This window comes from Chenopodium quinoa, unplaced genomic scaffold, assembly GCF_001683475.1.
Source record: "Chenopodium quinoa cultivar QQ74 unplaced genomic scaffold, ASM168347v1, whole genome shotgun sequence".
Classification (NCBI taxonomy): domain Eukaryota; kingdom Viridiplantae; phylum Streptophyta; class Magnoliopsida; order Caryophyllales; family Amaranthaceae; genus Chenopodium; species Chenopodium quinoa.
In genome coordinates, this window is record NW_018744878.1 from 42,189 (window position 1) to 59,665 (window position 17,477).

General features: G+C 34.7%; 2 protein-coding genes across 5 annotated transcripts; one reads left to right on the forward strand and one right to left on the reverse strand.

Annotated features, from left to right (window-relative positions):
- The first annotated feature begins 75 nt into the window (after positions 1–75).
- LOC110705345 (protein ACTIVITY OF BC1 COMPLEX KINASE 1, chloroplastic-like) lies at positions 76–8,350 on the forward strand. Its single transcript, XM_021883182.1, has 14 exons — positions 76–598; positions 1,172–1,378; positions 2,172–2,261; positions 2,352–2,498; positions 3,273–3,437; positions 3,740–3,880; positions 3,972–4,151; positions 4,619–4,814; positions 6,005–6,132; positions 6,990–7,061; positions 7,355–7,467; positions 7,573–7,714; positions 7,787–7,856; positions 7,939–8,350. Exons 1-14 carry the CDS (start codon positions 326–328, stop codon positions 7,998–8,000), a joined length of 1,986 nt encoding a protein of 661 aa, XP_021738874.1. The 5' UTR covers positions 76–325; the 3' UTR covers positions 8,001–8,350.
- Positions 8,351–8,598: 248 nt separating this feature from the next.
- LOC110705344 (HBS1-like protein) lies at positions 8,599–16,080 on the reverse strand. 4 transcript variants are annotated; one of them, XM_021883179.1, is made up of 12 exons: positions 15,767–16,080; positions 15,424–15,552; positions 14,917–15,084; positions 14,106–14,306; positions 13,864–13,926; positions 11,782–12,209; positions 11,587–11,697; positions 11,005–11,492; positions 10,454–10,622; positions 9,342–9,581; positions 9,125–9,259; positions 8,599–9,017 (listed from the first exon to the last, which is right to left on the reverse strand). In XM_021883179.1, exons 2-12 carry the CDS (start codon positions 15,539–15,541, stop codon positions 8,886–8,888), a joined length of 2,253 nt encoding a protein of 750 aa, XP_021738871.1. In that variant the 5' UTR covers positions 15,542–15,552; positions 15,767–16,080; the 3' UTR covers positions 8,599–8,885. The 4 variants fall into 4 exon arrangements, with proteins under 4 accessions (XP_021738871.1, XP_021738870.1, XP_021738872.1 ...); XM_021883178.1 differs by having other exon boundaries at positions 14,082–14,306; XM_021883180.1 differs by lacking the exon at positions 14,106–14,306 and having other exon boundaries at positions 15,767–16,078.
- Between the last annotated feature and the right edge of the window lie 1,397 nt (positions 16,081–17,477).

The following is a 17,477-nucleotide window of genomic DNA, read 5'->3' on the forward strand; positions in this document are numbered from 1 at the left end:
ACATTACAAATTTACAATTACAAATATGTTGCAAATTGCACCTTGAAACAACTACGTGACAAAGAGGATCAACTATCAGGCTATCTCCAAGACTCCAACTCCCATTATCCACTCTTTTTCGTAACATTTCCAAATTACCCTCCTTTTTTTCGTGGTTCTTTATTCATCACACATTCATCATAACTTACATCAGCTCATCACAAAGTACTAAATTTCATTAATTTCACTTCCCAAACTACCATGTTTAATCCAATTTCTCTCTCTTTTTTCATGGGTTTTTATTGATTTTGATTTTTGATGTTGATTTAAATTTTATCTATTTATCATGGAATTTATATCCTCAAATTGTACAGTTAATTCACCCCCATCTCTCTCAATTTCACTCCCTTCATCCCTTTTCTCAAAATCAGTAAATTTCAAGTCAAAATTCAATACCCAGTTCATTTCTTTTAAAACCCCATCAAAATCATTAGTTGTTAGAGCAAATGCATTGCAACTTAGCAAGAACAGTGATAAAAATGGTGGAAGTAGTGCCTTGGATCAGCTTGATATTGAACGTGGTGTTTGTGTACCATTTCGCAAGTATACGCCTGAGGCGGTATTATGCTGAATTTTAATTAAATTATTGTTATTTTGAGCTAATTAGTTTTTAATTTTTGATGGTAATTGATTTTTGTTATTGGGTTTTTACTTGCTAGTGAATTTGGTTACTGGGTATGGTTTCGGTTTCGAATTCATTAAGGATTGAAGAAAGGGATGATATAGCTGTTTACATTTTCTGCTGTACTTGTTTCAGTTGTTTGTGTTATTGATACTAATGCATCAGTGCATTTTTTATCTTCAAGCCTTACATTTTGCCTAAGGACTTAGGATAGGATTATGTGACTTTAATTATGTAGCTGATGTAGGCATGTAAGGCTCTATTGCATGAATTTGAGGCTAAATTTTGGTGGCATGTCGCTGAACTTATGTAGTGGTTTAAGGCCCGGTTTGGGTTGCTTAAAGGTGAAATTGAAGTTTCTATGCGTTTAAGATTAAAAACGCGCATACAAAGTACATTCCTGGTGCTGGTGTAAATTAGCATAATGGGTAACATGGTCGATTGTTTGATCTAATTTTGTATTGATAGTAAATTGGTAAATTGACAGTTTTTGTTTGCCTTAATTGTTAGGTGAGGAGTAAGGTGTTGGAATCCAGAGGTGCAATTTTGTCATTGGTTGAACGTGGCGTTGAGATAGTGTGGAACTTAGGCCTATATTGGGCTACATTATCATATGATTTTTTTGTTGGTAGAGATGAGGAAGTTGTGCCATATCGAGCAAGGCAGCTGAGGAATCTGTTATGTGACTTAGGGCCATCCTTTATTAAAGCTGGGCAGGTTAGTGAACTTTTGGTGTTAAAATTCTTTGCTATTTAGCCTAGTCCTTTTCATTTCTGGACTTTTAAGTTTAAAAGTTGTAGTATAATTATGGAATAATTTATAGGTGTGATGTTGGAGTAGATAAATTGATTGTGTTGTTGCCTATAAAATGAGTTTTTTCAGTCAAATTAAGCAACACCTAAACCTTGTGGCTGCATAAATTGCTAGTATTTACTGAATTGAAGTCAAATGTTTTCCATGAGGATATAGGTTGGCTTGCTAAACCTAATCTCAGCTACTTGAACATAATATGCAAAAAAGATGTCTCTGTGTCTTTGAAGTGGTGGTTATCTAATTTCAGGGGATTAGCTCATCTTGGGATGGTGATAGGCGATAACTTGTTATAAGGCCACAAAATGTAGGCTTAAGGGTTTATGAGTACAAGGAAGATCAGTTTTTTGCTGGCTAGAGATGGTTTTGGCTAAATCTTTATCCAATTAATTTTGTGTTTCTAGGCCCCTGTTCATTACTTCATTGAATCACTCTCATATTGTTGCCAGCTTTCGTTTACAATACTTCTGTGAATGATCAATGGCATGCAGATTTTTCCTCATCCAACCCTTCATTCAGATATTCAATAAAGAAGTAGAATAGGAATTAAACATTGAGCTTTCAAGTAGAGTCTATAGATATTGACATGTCCTTGTTGAATCACAATTTATTTAGTTCTAATTGCAGTTAAGTGGTTTCTCAGCTGGTAATCGTAGTCCTCTTATTAGTTGCTTTTGTTGTTGGCTGACATTGATGATAGGTTCTTGCTAGCAGACCTGATATAATCAGAGAAGATTACATGAACGAACTGTGTATTTTGCAAGATGATGTTCCACCATTTCCTAATCAGGTAAGCGGGCTCCATATGGCTAGATAGACATTGTTTATTCATTTGCATTATGATAGTCAAAAGCTGAAAATTATTTGGCAATGCTGATAGGTTGCCTTCAAAATCATAGAAGAGGATCTAGGGCAGCCCCTTGAGGCCATATTCAGCAAGATTTCATCACTGACAATAGCAGCTGCAAGTTTGGGTCAAGTTTATCGAGCCACCCTTCGTGCCACTGGGGAAGACGTAGCTATTAAGGTGCATCCAATGTCTTTAATTTTCCTGTCTTTATTTAGTAGAAAAAATAGACTGTTGATAATCCTATGTTATGAGAGTTGTTAATGCCTTTCTAATCTTGTCCACAAGCTTGTTTCATCAATTAGTGATTTTTTTTTTTTTTTTTTTTTTTTTTTTTTTTTTTTTTTAAATCTTGGGGAAACTATTAGTCTATTTGACAATCTTTTCCTTTTTAATCTTCATATACATTTGGAAAAAAGATGGTTGGCTCCAGAATTATTAAAAAATTTATATCTGTTAATGGTTTCTTGCTCATTTTTGTAGCTATCTTGAGTCCAATCACTGTATTACTAAGAAATTCTAATGTCATTTGTGTTCCTTTCCTGTTCATGTATAAATATTATAACATTGAAACTTTTCCTCTTAGCCAAGTAGTCATTGGAAGTTCCTCACAAAAAAAAAAAAAAAGTAGTTATTGGAAGAACAAAGAGAAAAAGTGATCAAGGAATTGCTCCACTTTCTCTTATACTAACTTGTGCAGTTTTATTTAAATATTTTTTTCTAAAAAAAGTAGCAAATTGCCCCACTTTCTTCAACCCTAGTCTTTCTGTTGGAACCTTGGAAGTCTCATGTTTCAGGAATATTTTGTGGCAAGGCGAAGTATTTTCCAATTTAGTTTCATAGCAATTCTATAAAGTTTCATATGGCCCTGCCTGTTCTGTTTCTACTATTTACACTCATGTTGGAACAAAATCTAAGAATTTCTAAATGAGACGTGTAAATGTGCACTTGCAGGTACAAAGGCCTAACATAGAGCCAATAATATATCGAGACCTTTTTCTCTTCCGTACTCTTGCATCATTTTTGAATGGCATCAGCATTCAGAAACTAGGCTGCAATGCTGAGTTGATTGTTGATGAATTTGGTGAGAAGCTTTTGGAAGAACTTGATTACACCTTGGTAAGATCTCTTCTAAGATTTTCTTAATATGCTATCGTAAGTGATTTGATTTAGTGATTTTGGCTACTGAATGAACCATGTCTGTTTCTCTAAATGCTATACAAATTAGTTGTTTGTTTGATAGAAGAAAGTGTATTGTCATTGTCTTTTTTATCGAAAGATATACAGGATTTAAGCTCATTAATTTGAGAGGAAATACTTCTGTTATGTCATATTTAAAAAATTTATATTAGCTGAAGCTGACACAATTATAGTACTGAGTATCACATTATAATTTCCCCTTCTCCACTGATAATCTACAGGAAGCTCGTAACATTGAAGAGTTTTTAGAGAATTTTAAAGATGATCCAACTGTCAAAATTCCTAAAGTTTACAAGCAGTATTCTGGCTCTCGCGTCCTTGTGATGGAATGGATTGACGGAATTCGATGTACTGATCCTCAGGTTTGAAAATACTGGGGTAATTATTTTCCTTATTACTTTCTGCTGAAGCCTTTTCTTTTATTGACTTTAACTTGTTCTTATCATTCGTTAGGCTGTTAGGGATTCAGGCCTTGACATGGATGGGTTTTTGACTGTTGGAGTTAGTGCTGCCCTGCGGCAGTTATTGGAGTTTGGACTGTTTCATGGAGATCCTCATCCTGGAAATATATTTGCTATGCGTGATGGGCGGATAGCGTATGTGGACTTCGGAAATGTTGCTGTGCTGAGCCAGGTAAGTTACAAAGGAGGCACAGCTTCCTTAATTGTTTAATTAGTGTCAGTCCTGTTACATATGTGATGTCATAGGCTATAAGATTTCTTCTCATTTAAGCCTGCTAAGGCTGCTACATGTAGAGTAGGATTTTCCAGCAGGTCACAATACAAATTTATTCTCTTCCTTCTTAAGGATATCTAAAGAAATTTTTGGCAGTCATATTTGGAAGAAAAGAAAAAACTAATTTGATGCAAGATTTGTGCTAAATGGCACGTGTCATGAACTCATTCAGTATTTCAGTGTTTGAATTTATAGAAACCTTTATCCGGCGTTCTTTCTATTTTTATGGATAAAATTGTGCTAAATGATACTGGTCATGGGCCTCATGGCTTCATTTTTGCTCCTGAATCGGTAATGTTTCTGTACGAATATTCTTCCCTTGGGAGTTTTCCATAAATTAATATATTTTTGTGGTCGTGTTTCAGCAAAATAAACAGATATTGATAGATGCTGTCGTCCATGCTGTGAATGAGGATTATGCTGAGATGGCAAATGATTTCACTAGGCTTGGTTTCCTGGCAAAGGGGACTGATGTGGCTCCTATTATTCCTGCATTAGAAGCCATATGGCAGAATTCTCTTGGGAAAGGGGTATCAGAATTTAATTTTAGAAGTGTCACTGGTAAGTTCCTTTCCCATTTTACGTTCTTTGATTAATAACTCATTGAGCACTGCTATACTTCGGGCATGCTTATATTTGTGATATTATCTCTTGACTTTTGAAGCGATGTTGTGATGAATAAATCTATTAATTTGATGTTGCTATTGCATGTGAATGTGAGTATTTTGATCATGCTTGAATTATAATCATCAGTAAGGGAGTTGGAGAGACATTATAATCAAGATTTCTTCAAGTGTGTGGTGGTGGGTTTTGTGTTTTGCATGTAACCCTATACATTTTTTGTTCTTTGGCATATGATGTGTCTAACCAGTCTCATCCGTATGATAAGTACGTAAACCATATGATCTTTAGTAAACTTGATTAGTCATCCTGTGATTCCTGTCATCCATACAGAACTTTGTAATGTCTTAAAAGGATTATTGGCCTTTCCATCTCAACCAAGAGATTTGAAATTAACATATGTGGTGAAAATCCCTGCAAACAAATGTAATTATACTATTGAACTGAGGTAACTTTAGCCTCTAGGTATAATGTATTTTCATAATCCAAATTGTTGGAGTAAAGTTTGCAAAAGGTGAAACCAGGTCTTGCCCAAGCTACCGGGCAAAGCGGCCTGAATGGACTCACAACATTGAGTATTTTAGGGATCATAAAAACTATAGGCTGGTAACTCTCCATGTCAGTCGCGCAACAAAATCAGGTCTTTTGGCTTTACAAAGTTCTTTGTGCTGTAGACTGAGCAAACTCACCCTATCGTGATAAAACCTTTACAGCTTTTCTCCTTCCTTGATTATTCATAAAAAATAATATGACCCCTAAGGTGCATGATCCCTAAGGTGGATGACCCCTAAGGTGCATGACCCCTAGACCACAAAAGAGTTAAAGTTTTGGTTCTTTGAGCCTTTAAAGTTTCTTTCTGGGCTCTATTTATATTTGGAATTCTACTAGAGATTAAAATATGAGTTGTGACCTAACTAAAGGAGAGAACCTAGAAAAGTCTATGTTGTTGTTGTGCCCTCGAGTATAATTCGCCTTGCAAGTCAGCTAAAATGATCATGACTAAAATGGTGTCGCTAATTGGTAATTACTTTCACATTATGGAGTTTGATTTTGATGTGACATAGTTTTAAAATCTAAAATCCTTTATTCTGGATAATGTCTAATGAAGATTTGTAAACCATGACTTTCAGGTAAATTCAATCAGCTTGTTTACAACTATCCAATTCGTATTCCAGAAAGGTTTTCACTTGTCATCCGATCTCTATTGACGCAAGAAGGAATATGCTTATCTCTGAAGCCAGATTTTAAATTCCTTGAGGTAATTACTTTTTACCAATATCCTTGCTATGTATATAGCCAAATGTAAATACCCACTAGTAGAATTGTTTGTTGATTGACCAAAGAAGCATATTTATACAGATTTAGGTTGAATGCCTGATGGCTCGGATTATGTGATTCACTTGTGTTGAGATCTCTATTTCCTTTAAAGTACCTAACTAGAATTATATGTCTTGGGTTTCTTATGAGATAATCATGGAAACATCTATCATTAAACATTCTGGTTGTAAAAAGAAGGGTTTCAGTAAACAATCAATTCAAAATGCTTCTTGAAAACTTATGTGAAAAGTAAATGCTTCATGGGTTCATATGCTTGATCTATGAGGGAGTTCATGATAAGCTATAGGTCTTATGTCCCAGAAGAGAGCAGAGCTAAGTATACTTTATCATTTGTCTATCATGTCTATGCATATTGACACCTTTGTCTGACTCAGGCAAACCGGATCTACCGGATCTTTAATAGTGTTTCCTGTCAAGTTTTCTATTATTTCTGTTGCTCTAGCAATAGCTGGTTTTCCCAACATTGCTGGTTGAGGATCTGTAATGAACTCTATTTTCTAGAAATGTCCATCTCGCTCAAGAGGGTAGTCAAGTGACTTGCTTCAGAAGTTTAGCCTGCATATAAAATGATACTTCATATATTGATGTGTTTGTCCAAGACTTAACTATATTCTGTAAATTGTAGGCGATTTATTCCTACGAGTTTATTTGCTTGATTTTATTAATTTATTTTTTATTTTCATGCTGATAGCTTATTCAAGCTCTGAGATGATTTATGATTAACTCTTTTATATTCTGACTATTTATTTTTATACGCTTATTGTTTGAACTATCTAGGTAGCTTACCCATATGTGGCGAAGCGTCTTCTTACAGATCCAAATCCTGCTCTTCGTGATCGTCTTATCCAGGTGCTTTAGATGATCGCCTCCTTGCTCATGCTTATTTCAAGTCAAATTCACTTATTATGTTGTCATTATTCTAGTGTCATGTTGAGAGCTTGAAATTCTGACGCTGTGTAATACATAGCAATAATCGAGAAAACCATTCTTTACCACCTTACAAAACTTTTTTTAAAAGGCATGATAGAAAGCCAATAATAGGTCTTCATAAAATTAAATGCTGTTGGTTTCATATAAGAATCGTATACCAAGTGCTAGCCCTTGCTCTGAATACCCTCCTCATCTTCTTCACCCTGTATCAGGTACTTTTCAAAGACGGGGTTTTTCAGTGGAAACGGCTGGAAAATTTGATTGTGTTGGCAAAGGAGAATGTTTCAAGGATGAACAATACTCCAGCATTGCAACTTAGAGACAAGTTAGTCTAGTTACTTCATGCTTATTAAACTCTCCCATTCTGCAATTCAATAACTCTGGTTCTCTTTTCTAACTTGTCACCTGGCTTATTTGTCCTCTGTCAAAGGAAAGGGAAAGAACAAGCAACCTCCAAGTTGGACCTTACAGACACCATCAAGGACGGAACACGACTGTTCTTGATCGATGAGGGGATTCGTAGACAGCTTGTTCTTGCTATGACTGAAGACTCAAAGCTTCATATACAAGAGGTATCGTATTAAAATTCTCTTTCCTCCTATCAAACTTTGGGTGTTTCTTATAATTGGCCTGTTATGCTGCAGCTTATAGATGTGTACCGTTTGGTTGAGGATCAAGTGGATGTACCGACTGTTGCTGCGGAAGTTGCTCGAGGTTAGTTTCTGTTGACATGTGTGAAACATTGAATATTCTGAATAAAGTGTTGGAGTTGATTAAGGGTATACTAAACTTGCAGACTTGCCAAGTATGGCACGCGATGTTCTGCTTTCTTGGAGTAATTCGATTTTATATGACTGAAGCTGGGAGTTAACTGGCTGCTGATGAATTCGTACCTTGTATATGCTGGAACAAGGGGGAAAATTGGAGCCCTTCTCCTTTTGTAGACCCTAGCTTTGTCAATTGTCATACGTTGTATTATATGTATAGGCAGGAAACCACAGGATTTTGTATATAGAACTGTAAAGATGGCTAGGTTCTCACCATTCCATAATACGTTCTTTGGTGCAATTTTGTACGAAGTATATTACATATAGTTATTTGTATTAGAAGTATATTAATTGTAATTAAATCATTACTTTATTTTCATACTCTCAGGACATTTTTTACAATGACATGTAAGAAAATAAGCATCAAATCATTGCACTTTATCCCAAGGAAATAGTATTAACAATTTATTTTCATCATAAATTCAGTATTACACTCCATACAATATTATGAAGTTATAATTGGCATTTAAAATGTTTAACAGCCAAAGTTTAATGTGAACTATTGTCCACACTCCATAGTAGATCTACACGCTTAATAAAACTGCAATGCCTTCTATGATGCTTCAATAACTTTGTTTTCATCACTAATCTTATTGAGAAAAAAAAAAATTTGAGATACTGATCAACAATAAATGAAGGGGATTCTTTACAACTAGCTTAAAAATGGAAAATAAATAAAACTTGTGAATTACAGTAGGGTGGATCACCAACCAATGATTACACAAGAAAGCTGGTGATGTCCCCCAATCGTATGTAATACTTAAACTATTTTGTAAAGTTGTACACTTACCTCCTTGTAAGAGTTGCAACTGATTGCCCAAAAAACCCTCACATTTCATCTGTGTGCTTATAATCTGAGATCTACACTAATATTTGAATTTAGAACTATAACAATGTACAAACCAAGAGACTACTGTTATTTCTGATCATCAATCACTTGTGTCACTACCCCTACTGCTATGGTTCTTCCTGATGAACGCAGGAAAACCCGCCCAAGAGCTTTACAGCTGGTGAAATCCTCAACACAAATTGAGTCTTGTAAAGCTACCTGAAATGACAGGAAATAACTATTTATTGATGTTGAACACTTGAAGACTACTGCAAAAAGATTATCATCCACAAAAAACTCAAAACCAGAGCAAAATCGTATCTGACCTCTATTATAGCAGTCTGCTTTGCTACAAGACAGCGGGGTGCTTTCTTCGTCTCCTTGCCAGTTTTGGGGTCAAGCAATGATACTATTTTCACAACTCTAGCCGCTTCCTTGGCATGGTGGATATGGAACTCCAACTGCATTTCATAGGAACTAAACTATAAGTTCCCATTACAATTTTAGTAATTGGTAAATTACACAAACTACAATGATGCTCACCTGAGAACCAATCAAAATAGGGATTTTTATATCAAAGATAAGAATCTTCAACTCCAAATGAGATGCAACTCTCACAGGATAATCTGGATGACACAACACTCCCCCTGCTATCACATGAGCAGCATCAATGCCCTGTAGAACAACAGAAACATTCTCTCCAGCTCTTGCAACGGCACAAAGTTGGGAGTTGCACTCAATGGAGCGTACCGTTGCTATTTCCCCTACAGGCATAACTAAAACCTGCATTCCAATATTGAGTTATTGACAGTGATTCTGAGCAAGTAGAGAGAGTTATGATATCATGTTAAGGGGAAATCTATATTTAGAAGTATACTGGGATCCAATGAGAAGCATGAAAAACACATATACATCTTGCTATTCTAGCATACATTATACATAGTTACATACATAAGTATAACCATTCTTTTTCGTCCTAAAAATTGACACAAGTATATTAAAATACACACATCCTTCTGCACGCCCATTATAGAAACATGAAGCCCCTCCCATATCGCGTTCGTCATTCAACTCCTAAACTCATACAAGAAAAAAAAAAAAAAAAAAAAAAAAAAAAAAAAAAAAAAAAAAAAAAAAAAACAGCAAAATTTCAATCTTGATGTAAAAAGAAACAATTAACCCAATTACAGAAAATCTCCTAATTCAACTTGTATTACTCTTTTACTTTGTTAACTTTTCCAAATTGCAACATTGGTATGCAATTTTCAAGGTTTTCTCTGTAATCTCATTTTAACATTCTCCATTAAATTATCCATCAATGTTGTCATTTTAGATAAGTGATACTTTTCCTTCTTTAATTGAGACTTTTGGGTGATAACTCTCTTATCTCAATTTAAGATTTTCCATTAATTTTAGATCAAGGTTTTATCTCAAATCTGCGCCTTCAAGGCTTCAACTACAATATTCGGGTTTTTGGGTGGTAATGATACTGGTCAAATTCCATGGCTTGGTCAGATACTAGTTGGAGTTGTAGGCCATCAGGAGGATGATACAAAAGAAAGTGGAAAAAAGAAAAGAAAATGTTAAAGATTGTCCACAGCCGGTCAAGGTATTTATAACAAAGACATTTTCTCAAAGCTCATAGTGATATATACCTTGCATCCATTACGAAGGGCTCCAGCTTCTAGCTTACCACATGCAGATATCTGAGCCATCGAATGTGTCTTGACAATATCACAAATGGGCATGAGCAGGGGTTTTTCATAGTCTCTCTTAGGTGGGCAAAGTGAATTTATTGCATCCAAAAGATGAGATCCCTTGTACCTGCATATCAAGCATCACAACAAATCATAATCAATAAGCAGATAGCAGCACAGGAGTTCCAGAACATGACAGTGTTATACGTAGTACATTGTCAACATAATAATTCAATCAGAAATCTCCTCTGAATGTTGCTCTCTTTTATAACTTACTCCAATATCTTCAAGGAATAAAATACAAACATCTATAAACTGAAGACTACAAGGCCTAATAGAGTTCAAGATTTTTTAATTGGAACCAACACCACATACATTAAGGCTTAAGTCAATCACCACTACAGTTCCTGAGCAATTAGATCTGGCCACCAAAGTAAAAACCTACACCTTTGTAATGGAAAGCACACGGTTGGATTTTATGACTGTAATTTAAATAAGTACACACTCACCAGGAATTTAGCCGTAAATCTGAAGCTGCAACCACCATATTTTGATTTTCCATAGCACTCACAGGAACCCACGAGATGAAAGATTCCTTGAAACCACACTGACGAAGAAATGATCCAACTTGATGCTTGATCAATTCAAATCGTTCCTTGGAGTAACCCACTACATCCATTTTATTAACAGCAACAATAATTTGATCAACACCAAAACTTCTGATAAGCTGTGCATGCTCCCGTGATTGCCCACCAGTATTATCCATACCCGTTTCAAATGCACCAACTGAGGCATCTATAACAAGAATCGCAGCATCTGCTTGGGTTGCGCCAGATATCATATTTGGGACAAAATCTTTATGTCCAGGAGAGTCTAGCACAACCACATGATACTTTTTGGTGTCAAAATAAGCAACACCTACTGTCATTGTTATACCCCGTTCCCTTTCTTCGGCACTCTCATCCAGAGCCCAAGCATAGGCAAAGGAACCTTTTCCCTAAACGGTCACACAAATGTATAACTAATTGTGAGAGGCAAAAAAGACATGATCAGAGAAAAAAGCTTTAAACTGATACATATCAATATTTTACCTGTTGTTTGGATTCTTTTTCGAATCTGTGCATTTGCCTTTGAGATATTTGGCCCAAGAGGTGTAAGAGCCTTCCTGACAGTGTTGACTTTCCAGAATCCACATGGCCAACCTGTGGTACCACCAACGGCATTATATAATCTTTCCCAAAACAAAATGGCAACCAAAGAGCTAATAATTGGCATCAGATACTTACAATAGCAAGATTTAGTTGAGCCATTACACCATCTACATTGTCAGGTAGCATCCACTTCTCAGGTTTGTACTGTGCAAGGTTTTTCTTAGGAATAACAAGTTTGGATGAACCAGGCTTACTATCTATAGACATATGATTTATGGCACTAGCAAGATTCTCAGGCTCTGCTCCATTAGCTGGAGAAATACTCCCACCTACACTATTGTGTTTAGATTTTGGGTCCCTAGCAGGGGACTTTTCAGATCTTATAGAGCTAGATGGACCCTCAGCCATACCATTGTTACTTGAAGATTTTGAAGTTGAGGCAAAACTGTGATCTTCTGATTTAGTTCTTTCAATTTCAATGTAACTATCAAATTGTCTTGCACTAGACTGTGTCATTGTAGCTGTATTGTTCGCAAGAAAACCTGGGGGAGCACCAGCAGATCCTGAATAAATAAAGTTAAGCGCTAAGACAACAGTACGCAAATTTATACAAGGCCCAAAAAAAAATTCTTGTGATCTTTACAGGAATAACAGAAAGCATAATACTATTCATAAACATCAAATATTATAAGTCTTACAATAGCTAAAAATTCATATATAAGACATAATTAGCTCAATACATATAAACTTTGTACCCATAAAAACAAAGGCAAAACATAATACAAGAAGAGTTTTGACTACTTGCTACAATGCTACATAGGTTGTCCCCTAGGCCCTACAGACAGGGAAACTGGAAACCCAGACGAGGAATTCACATAGAACTTCAGGTTGGTGCTTGCCTATTAAACTGAATTACCCTAATGTATTAGTAACAACACTTCAGAATTCAAAGGAGAGGCAAGGATATAGCTCTATTGGTTCAGTGTTTGGACTTCAGGATACAAATCTGACACAGGTGTGAATCCAAGTGTCAAATAATGATACCAAAAAAAAGGAGGGATGTGGGGACTCTGTATGAAGAATAAGTCAGCTGGACACAATATGTTCTCAGCATTTGACAAAGATCAAAACTGCAACATGATCAATAGTCATAATATTTCCCAACATATTATTAGAATCAAAATTGGCAATTGTTTGCATGGCAGAATGCCTGTTGACTTCCCTCTACAGTGGCCAGCTGATGGTCAGACAAACTCAAAGACTACCTTGTCTAAGTCAACTCACCATGCAGGATAAAAGCCCTAAGATATTTTCTTACAACATCACCAATTCTACCCTCCAATTTGCAAATTTAAAGCAACTAGATCTCACTTTACTTTCTATCCCTTTTCAGATTTGAACAACTTTCTATCCCTTTTCAGATTTGAACAACACACGATACACATCTTGGAGAATGAGTTAGAATATCCACTGATAAGCCAGGTAACAAGCAAACAGCTACTTCCACTTTTTTTTTTTTTTTTTTTTTTTTTTTTTTTTTTGGGGTCTCCCCTTATTTTGAAGCTGCATAACAAAATCCGGCTATGTCTTCTCTATCTATCTCCTTATAACCTGATACCCTTTTACCATCTCTCCATTCTCCTAAAAAAAGTGCATCCCCTAAACGTTGCAAATGTTATAATTTTATTTTTTTTTTAAATGGAGGATATAGAATTAGTTTAACAAAAAAATTTACTAGAAGAACCCATGACTAAACCAATATCAATAATTTTGATCCTGTAATCACATCTGTAAAATGAATACTCCAGTGATACTCTACAAGGTCAAAAATTAAATTCTCATTGATGACTAACCCCAGTGGGAAACTGATAGTTAAGTTAACTGCAAACAAAGTTACGTAAATTGATCCATAATTAAGTGATCAACGTTCTATTTGAATCTTCATTATCTGAAATCTGTAACGACACACACTCACACATTTTAGACACACACAAGCACACGTTTTGCAAACAATAAAGGATGCTTTGATTAATAACTGAAAATGCAGTGGCAAAGGATTCAAAGGAGGGTAAAATGAGAAGGATAAAAAAGAAATCACATGCTACACAAGCAACAGCTAACGCCTAAGTGACAACTCATCTGCCACATGCATATGATAGGAGACGACAGCGGTAAACTAGAATGTTAAAAAAGTTTCTTGCAGTCAACATTATGTACCTTTTTTAACTGTATTCAAGGAGATGATATCATCTGGTGAAGGGATATCGAACTTGAACGGGGCTGATAAGAACCATGTAAAATCAGAAAATATTCAGTAAAAAGGCTCCGCAACCTTATTATGAGTGATTCCATAATTATGACAACTATCACGGTGCAAAAAAAAATCTTAAATAATTTCCTATTAGGACATTCTTGCTTTTGAATATCTAGCAGACCTATAGTTGTGAGGCGGGACCTACGTGAAGCACTCTGCCCATCAGAGAACACATGACAATGTTGTTGAACATTTTTAATGTCATGGCATCTACTGCCTTCTCCAGTTAGATTACAAAAATTCTGTGGGTGAGAGACTACAGCCATTTTGGGTGTCCGACACGACACTGATGCAAAAAGAGACTTGGCCAACTGGGATACTCCAGAACCTTTGCACGTGCCACCAACTGCAGCAAACAGATCTATTCTATAAATAACCACTCCACAACAAGAAACCTAAATGTAACTAGAAGGCCACTGGATGTTGACACTGACATGTACCACAGCAAGGCAACTTTACAGACTTTGAAGCACAAACTAGTGCTTATCAAAGCTGAGCAGCGATAAGATCACATAGAAATGTAGCCGATACGCTACCCCTTTCCCAATTCATGGAAGAGTATCTTTTCGTTGGACAGGTGGCAGTCTAAGCTAAGAAAAGGCTAAAGTCCCAACCCTTCAGCCTTACTAATGGTCAAACATAGTGACATTGGCTTAAAACAAACAATAAATAGACAAAAGGAAGACAGTAAACCATAACCCTAAAGTACAGTTCAAATAATTCACATGAAGCTATAGACCACATAGATAAACCCTCACAGAAGTTGCAAACATCATGTCCTCTACCCCAAAAGGATGAATAAATGAAAATATCAACTAATTCTCCACTTATCATCCTTAAGCTTAATGAACTCAATACGTACAAAACCAAACAAAGACTATATTGGCTGTATAATTGATTAAATAAACAAAATACTGACACAAAAGTAAAATTTTAAGTTTTTACACTTCCATTACCTGTTTTGTTATCAATACCGCCGCTACTGCTGCTACCCTCAGAAGGAGGAAAACGAAGAACACCACATATCTCACAATAAGTCATACTCTCTTCATTATCATAGGTACATACAGAACAGCACCAAACCCCGGACTTATTTGCTTCCTTATTCACTACTACTTCATCAGCTGCAACAACAAATTCAAGGATAGATAAATATAGTTTCATTTTCGTACAAATGATCACCGGTAATCTAGACTATCAAACAAACTTTTATTGCACATTAAATGGGAGGAAATGATGGAGGATAGGATAAGAAGGGTAGAGAAGTTTTCGAATCTCTTCATATAATAACTACAATACACAATGTAATACTAATATGTGGCCATACAACTAGAATTCTATAATTAGTCTATAAATTGTAAAGCATACTTCGAATCAGCCATAAATTACATTAATTTACCAACTCAACGCCGCGATAAGCATTAAAAATACTATAAAACACTCAGAATCAAGACAATACTTACAATGCTCTACATGAACATTATCATCGTCATCATCTTCATAATCATATGCATAATCTTCATCATAATCTTCGTAAATGTCGTCGTCGTAATCATACCCATGATTAGCTTTGCGAGACATGGCTCTATTATCTAACACATTACCAAAATAAAAACTATTATGATGTAAAATCAATCAGTATCAATTGGAAACAATTCTATCAACCAAAAAATCAAAACCCCAGAAAAATTCAATCTTTGGGGCAAATTACCAATTTCCTACAATTGTAAAATTGAGAATTTATAGTGGAAGTAAAGTAAGGATCCAAAAAAAAATAATTGATAGAATAAAAGGAAGATACTTTACCAATGGATTGAAGGCAACAAATTACTTCAGCTGTGTTGCATTGGTACCCAGAAGATTCGAAAGAGGGAATTTAACAAACCCTAATTGGAATTTTAATTTAGTAATTAAACCTTAGTTTGTTAATTCACTTTGAATTGGGTTTTTAATGAAGATCAATGCAAAGAGGTTTAATTGAAATAAATAAGAAGATTTTGCAGATGATTAGAGATGGTACAACCGTACAAACTCTGGAACACTTCAACGCTTTGTGTATGTAGATGCAAAGTGGAGTACTTTATCCACCTTGTTTAAAGACTAGTCGGAATTAGAAGGTACCCATACTAATACACGAGATATTATGTAATCCGTAATGTATTACTAAGGGAAATAAAATACGGAGTATAAGATTTTTGGGATTTTATTTTTATTTATTTTTTATTCAAGGGGAAATTAAATCCAAGATTAGATAAATATAGTTTGGTTTTGACTAATGGGATTTTTTTAATGGAGTCCTAAAAATTAAATCTAAGAACTTTATGTTATGCTTAGATTTCAAATGTATATTATGTACTCATGTTTGTAATTATTATGAACTTTACATGAATGATAATCACCATGCAAACATATACCTTTTAATTATAAGAATTCTCATTCACTTCTGGGAATGAGTAAATTCAATTATTTATCAACATATATATGTCTTAAATGTGCACCCAATAGACAATATTAGAACTAATCAAAATACTTCGTACATTTTTCTCTTAGCATGGTGTTTATAAAATCACTTTAGTCCTGTGACTGGTGGACATATTTAGGTCACGTATACGGTATATCTGACCCTTCAATTCATTAATTTAAGGAACTTCAAGACGTTACGTATGAATACTTCACGTTCAATTTATTCATCATTCTATAATTCAACTTCATGTATATAGGTATATAATCAAATTCAATCACACATCAAACAATACTTATACCATTGTGTTAGTATGTTTCACAATATAGTACCCACTTATAAGGTTACTAAGTTAATGTCAATTTTTAATGCATGTACATGAGATACTTTAAATTATAGATTAAAAGAACAAAATTTGGAACTTCAAATCCAAAATTGAAAAGGAGTATGCAGTTATGAAGTCACCATCTGACTAATCATTGTTTTTATAGTTTAAAAATTAAAATACAATTGTCCAGACATGTATTTGACTAGTATCAAATATCAAGTATCGAGCAATTCCTCGACAAAACGTATAAAGATAAATTAAATCTATAGATGAACACATAATAAATATAGACTTTTGGTTAATATTAAGGGTGCAAAATAGACTTGATATACGAATAAAATTGGTCTCTTGGTTAATAGAGCTACAAATAGATAAAGTCAATCTTATCTTTAATTAGTTTGTTAGAACTTGTAACATACTAATCCAAAAATAAAATCTCCATATACATAGATATCTTGATAAATAAAATATCTTAGAATTATAATTAAGATTAGATATAATATGAGGCAATGACCAAATATAAATACTCCATATGCAATCAAAAGAATATAATCAAACATCACACAGTAATTCTTATACCATGGTTCATTATAATAAGGTAGCAATAATAATCATAATTCATTCCTTAAATAAACAAGATCAAAAAGCATAAATTTAAATCATTTGTAATACTTAGTGTTTGTGTCACAGTGCAATATAGTACCATTACTTATTCATATAAGGCAATT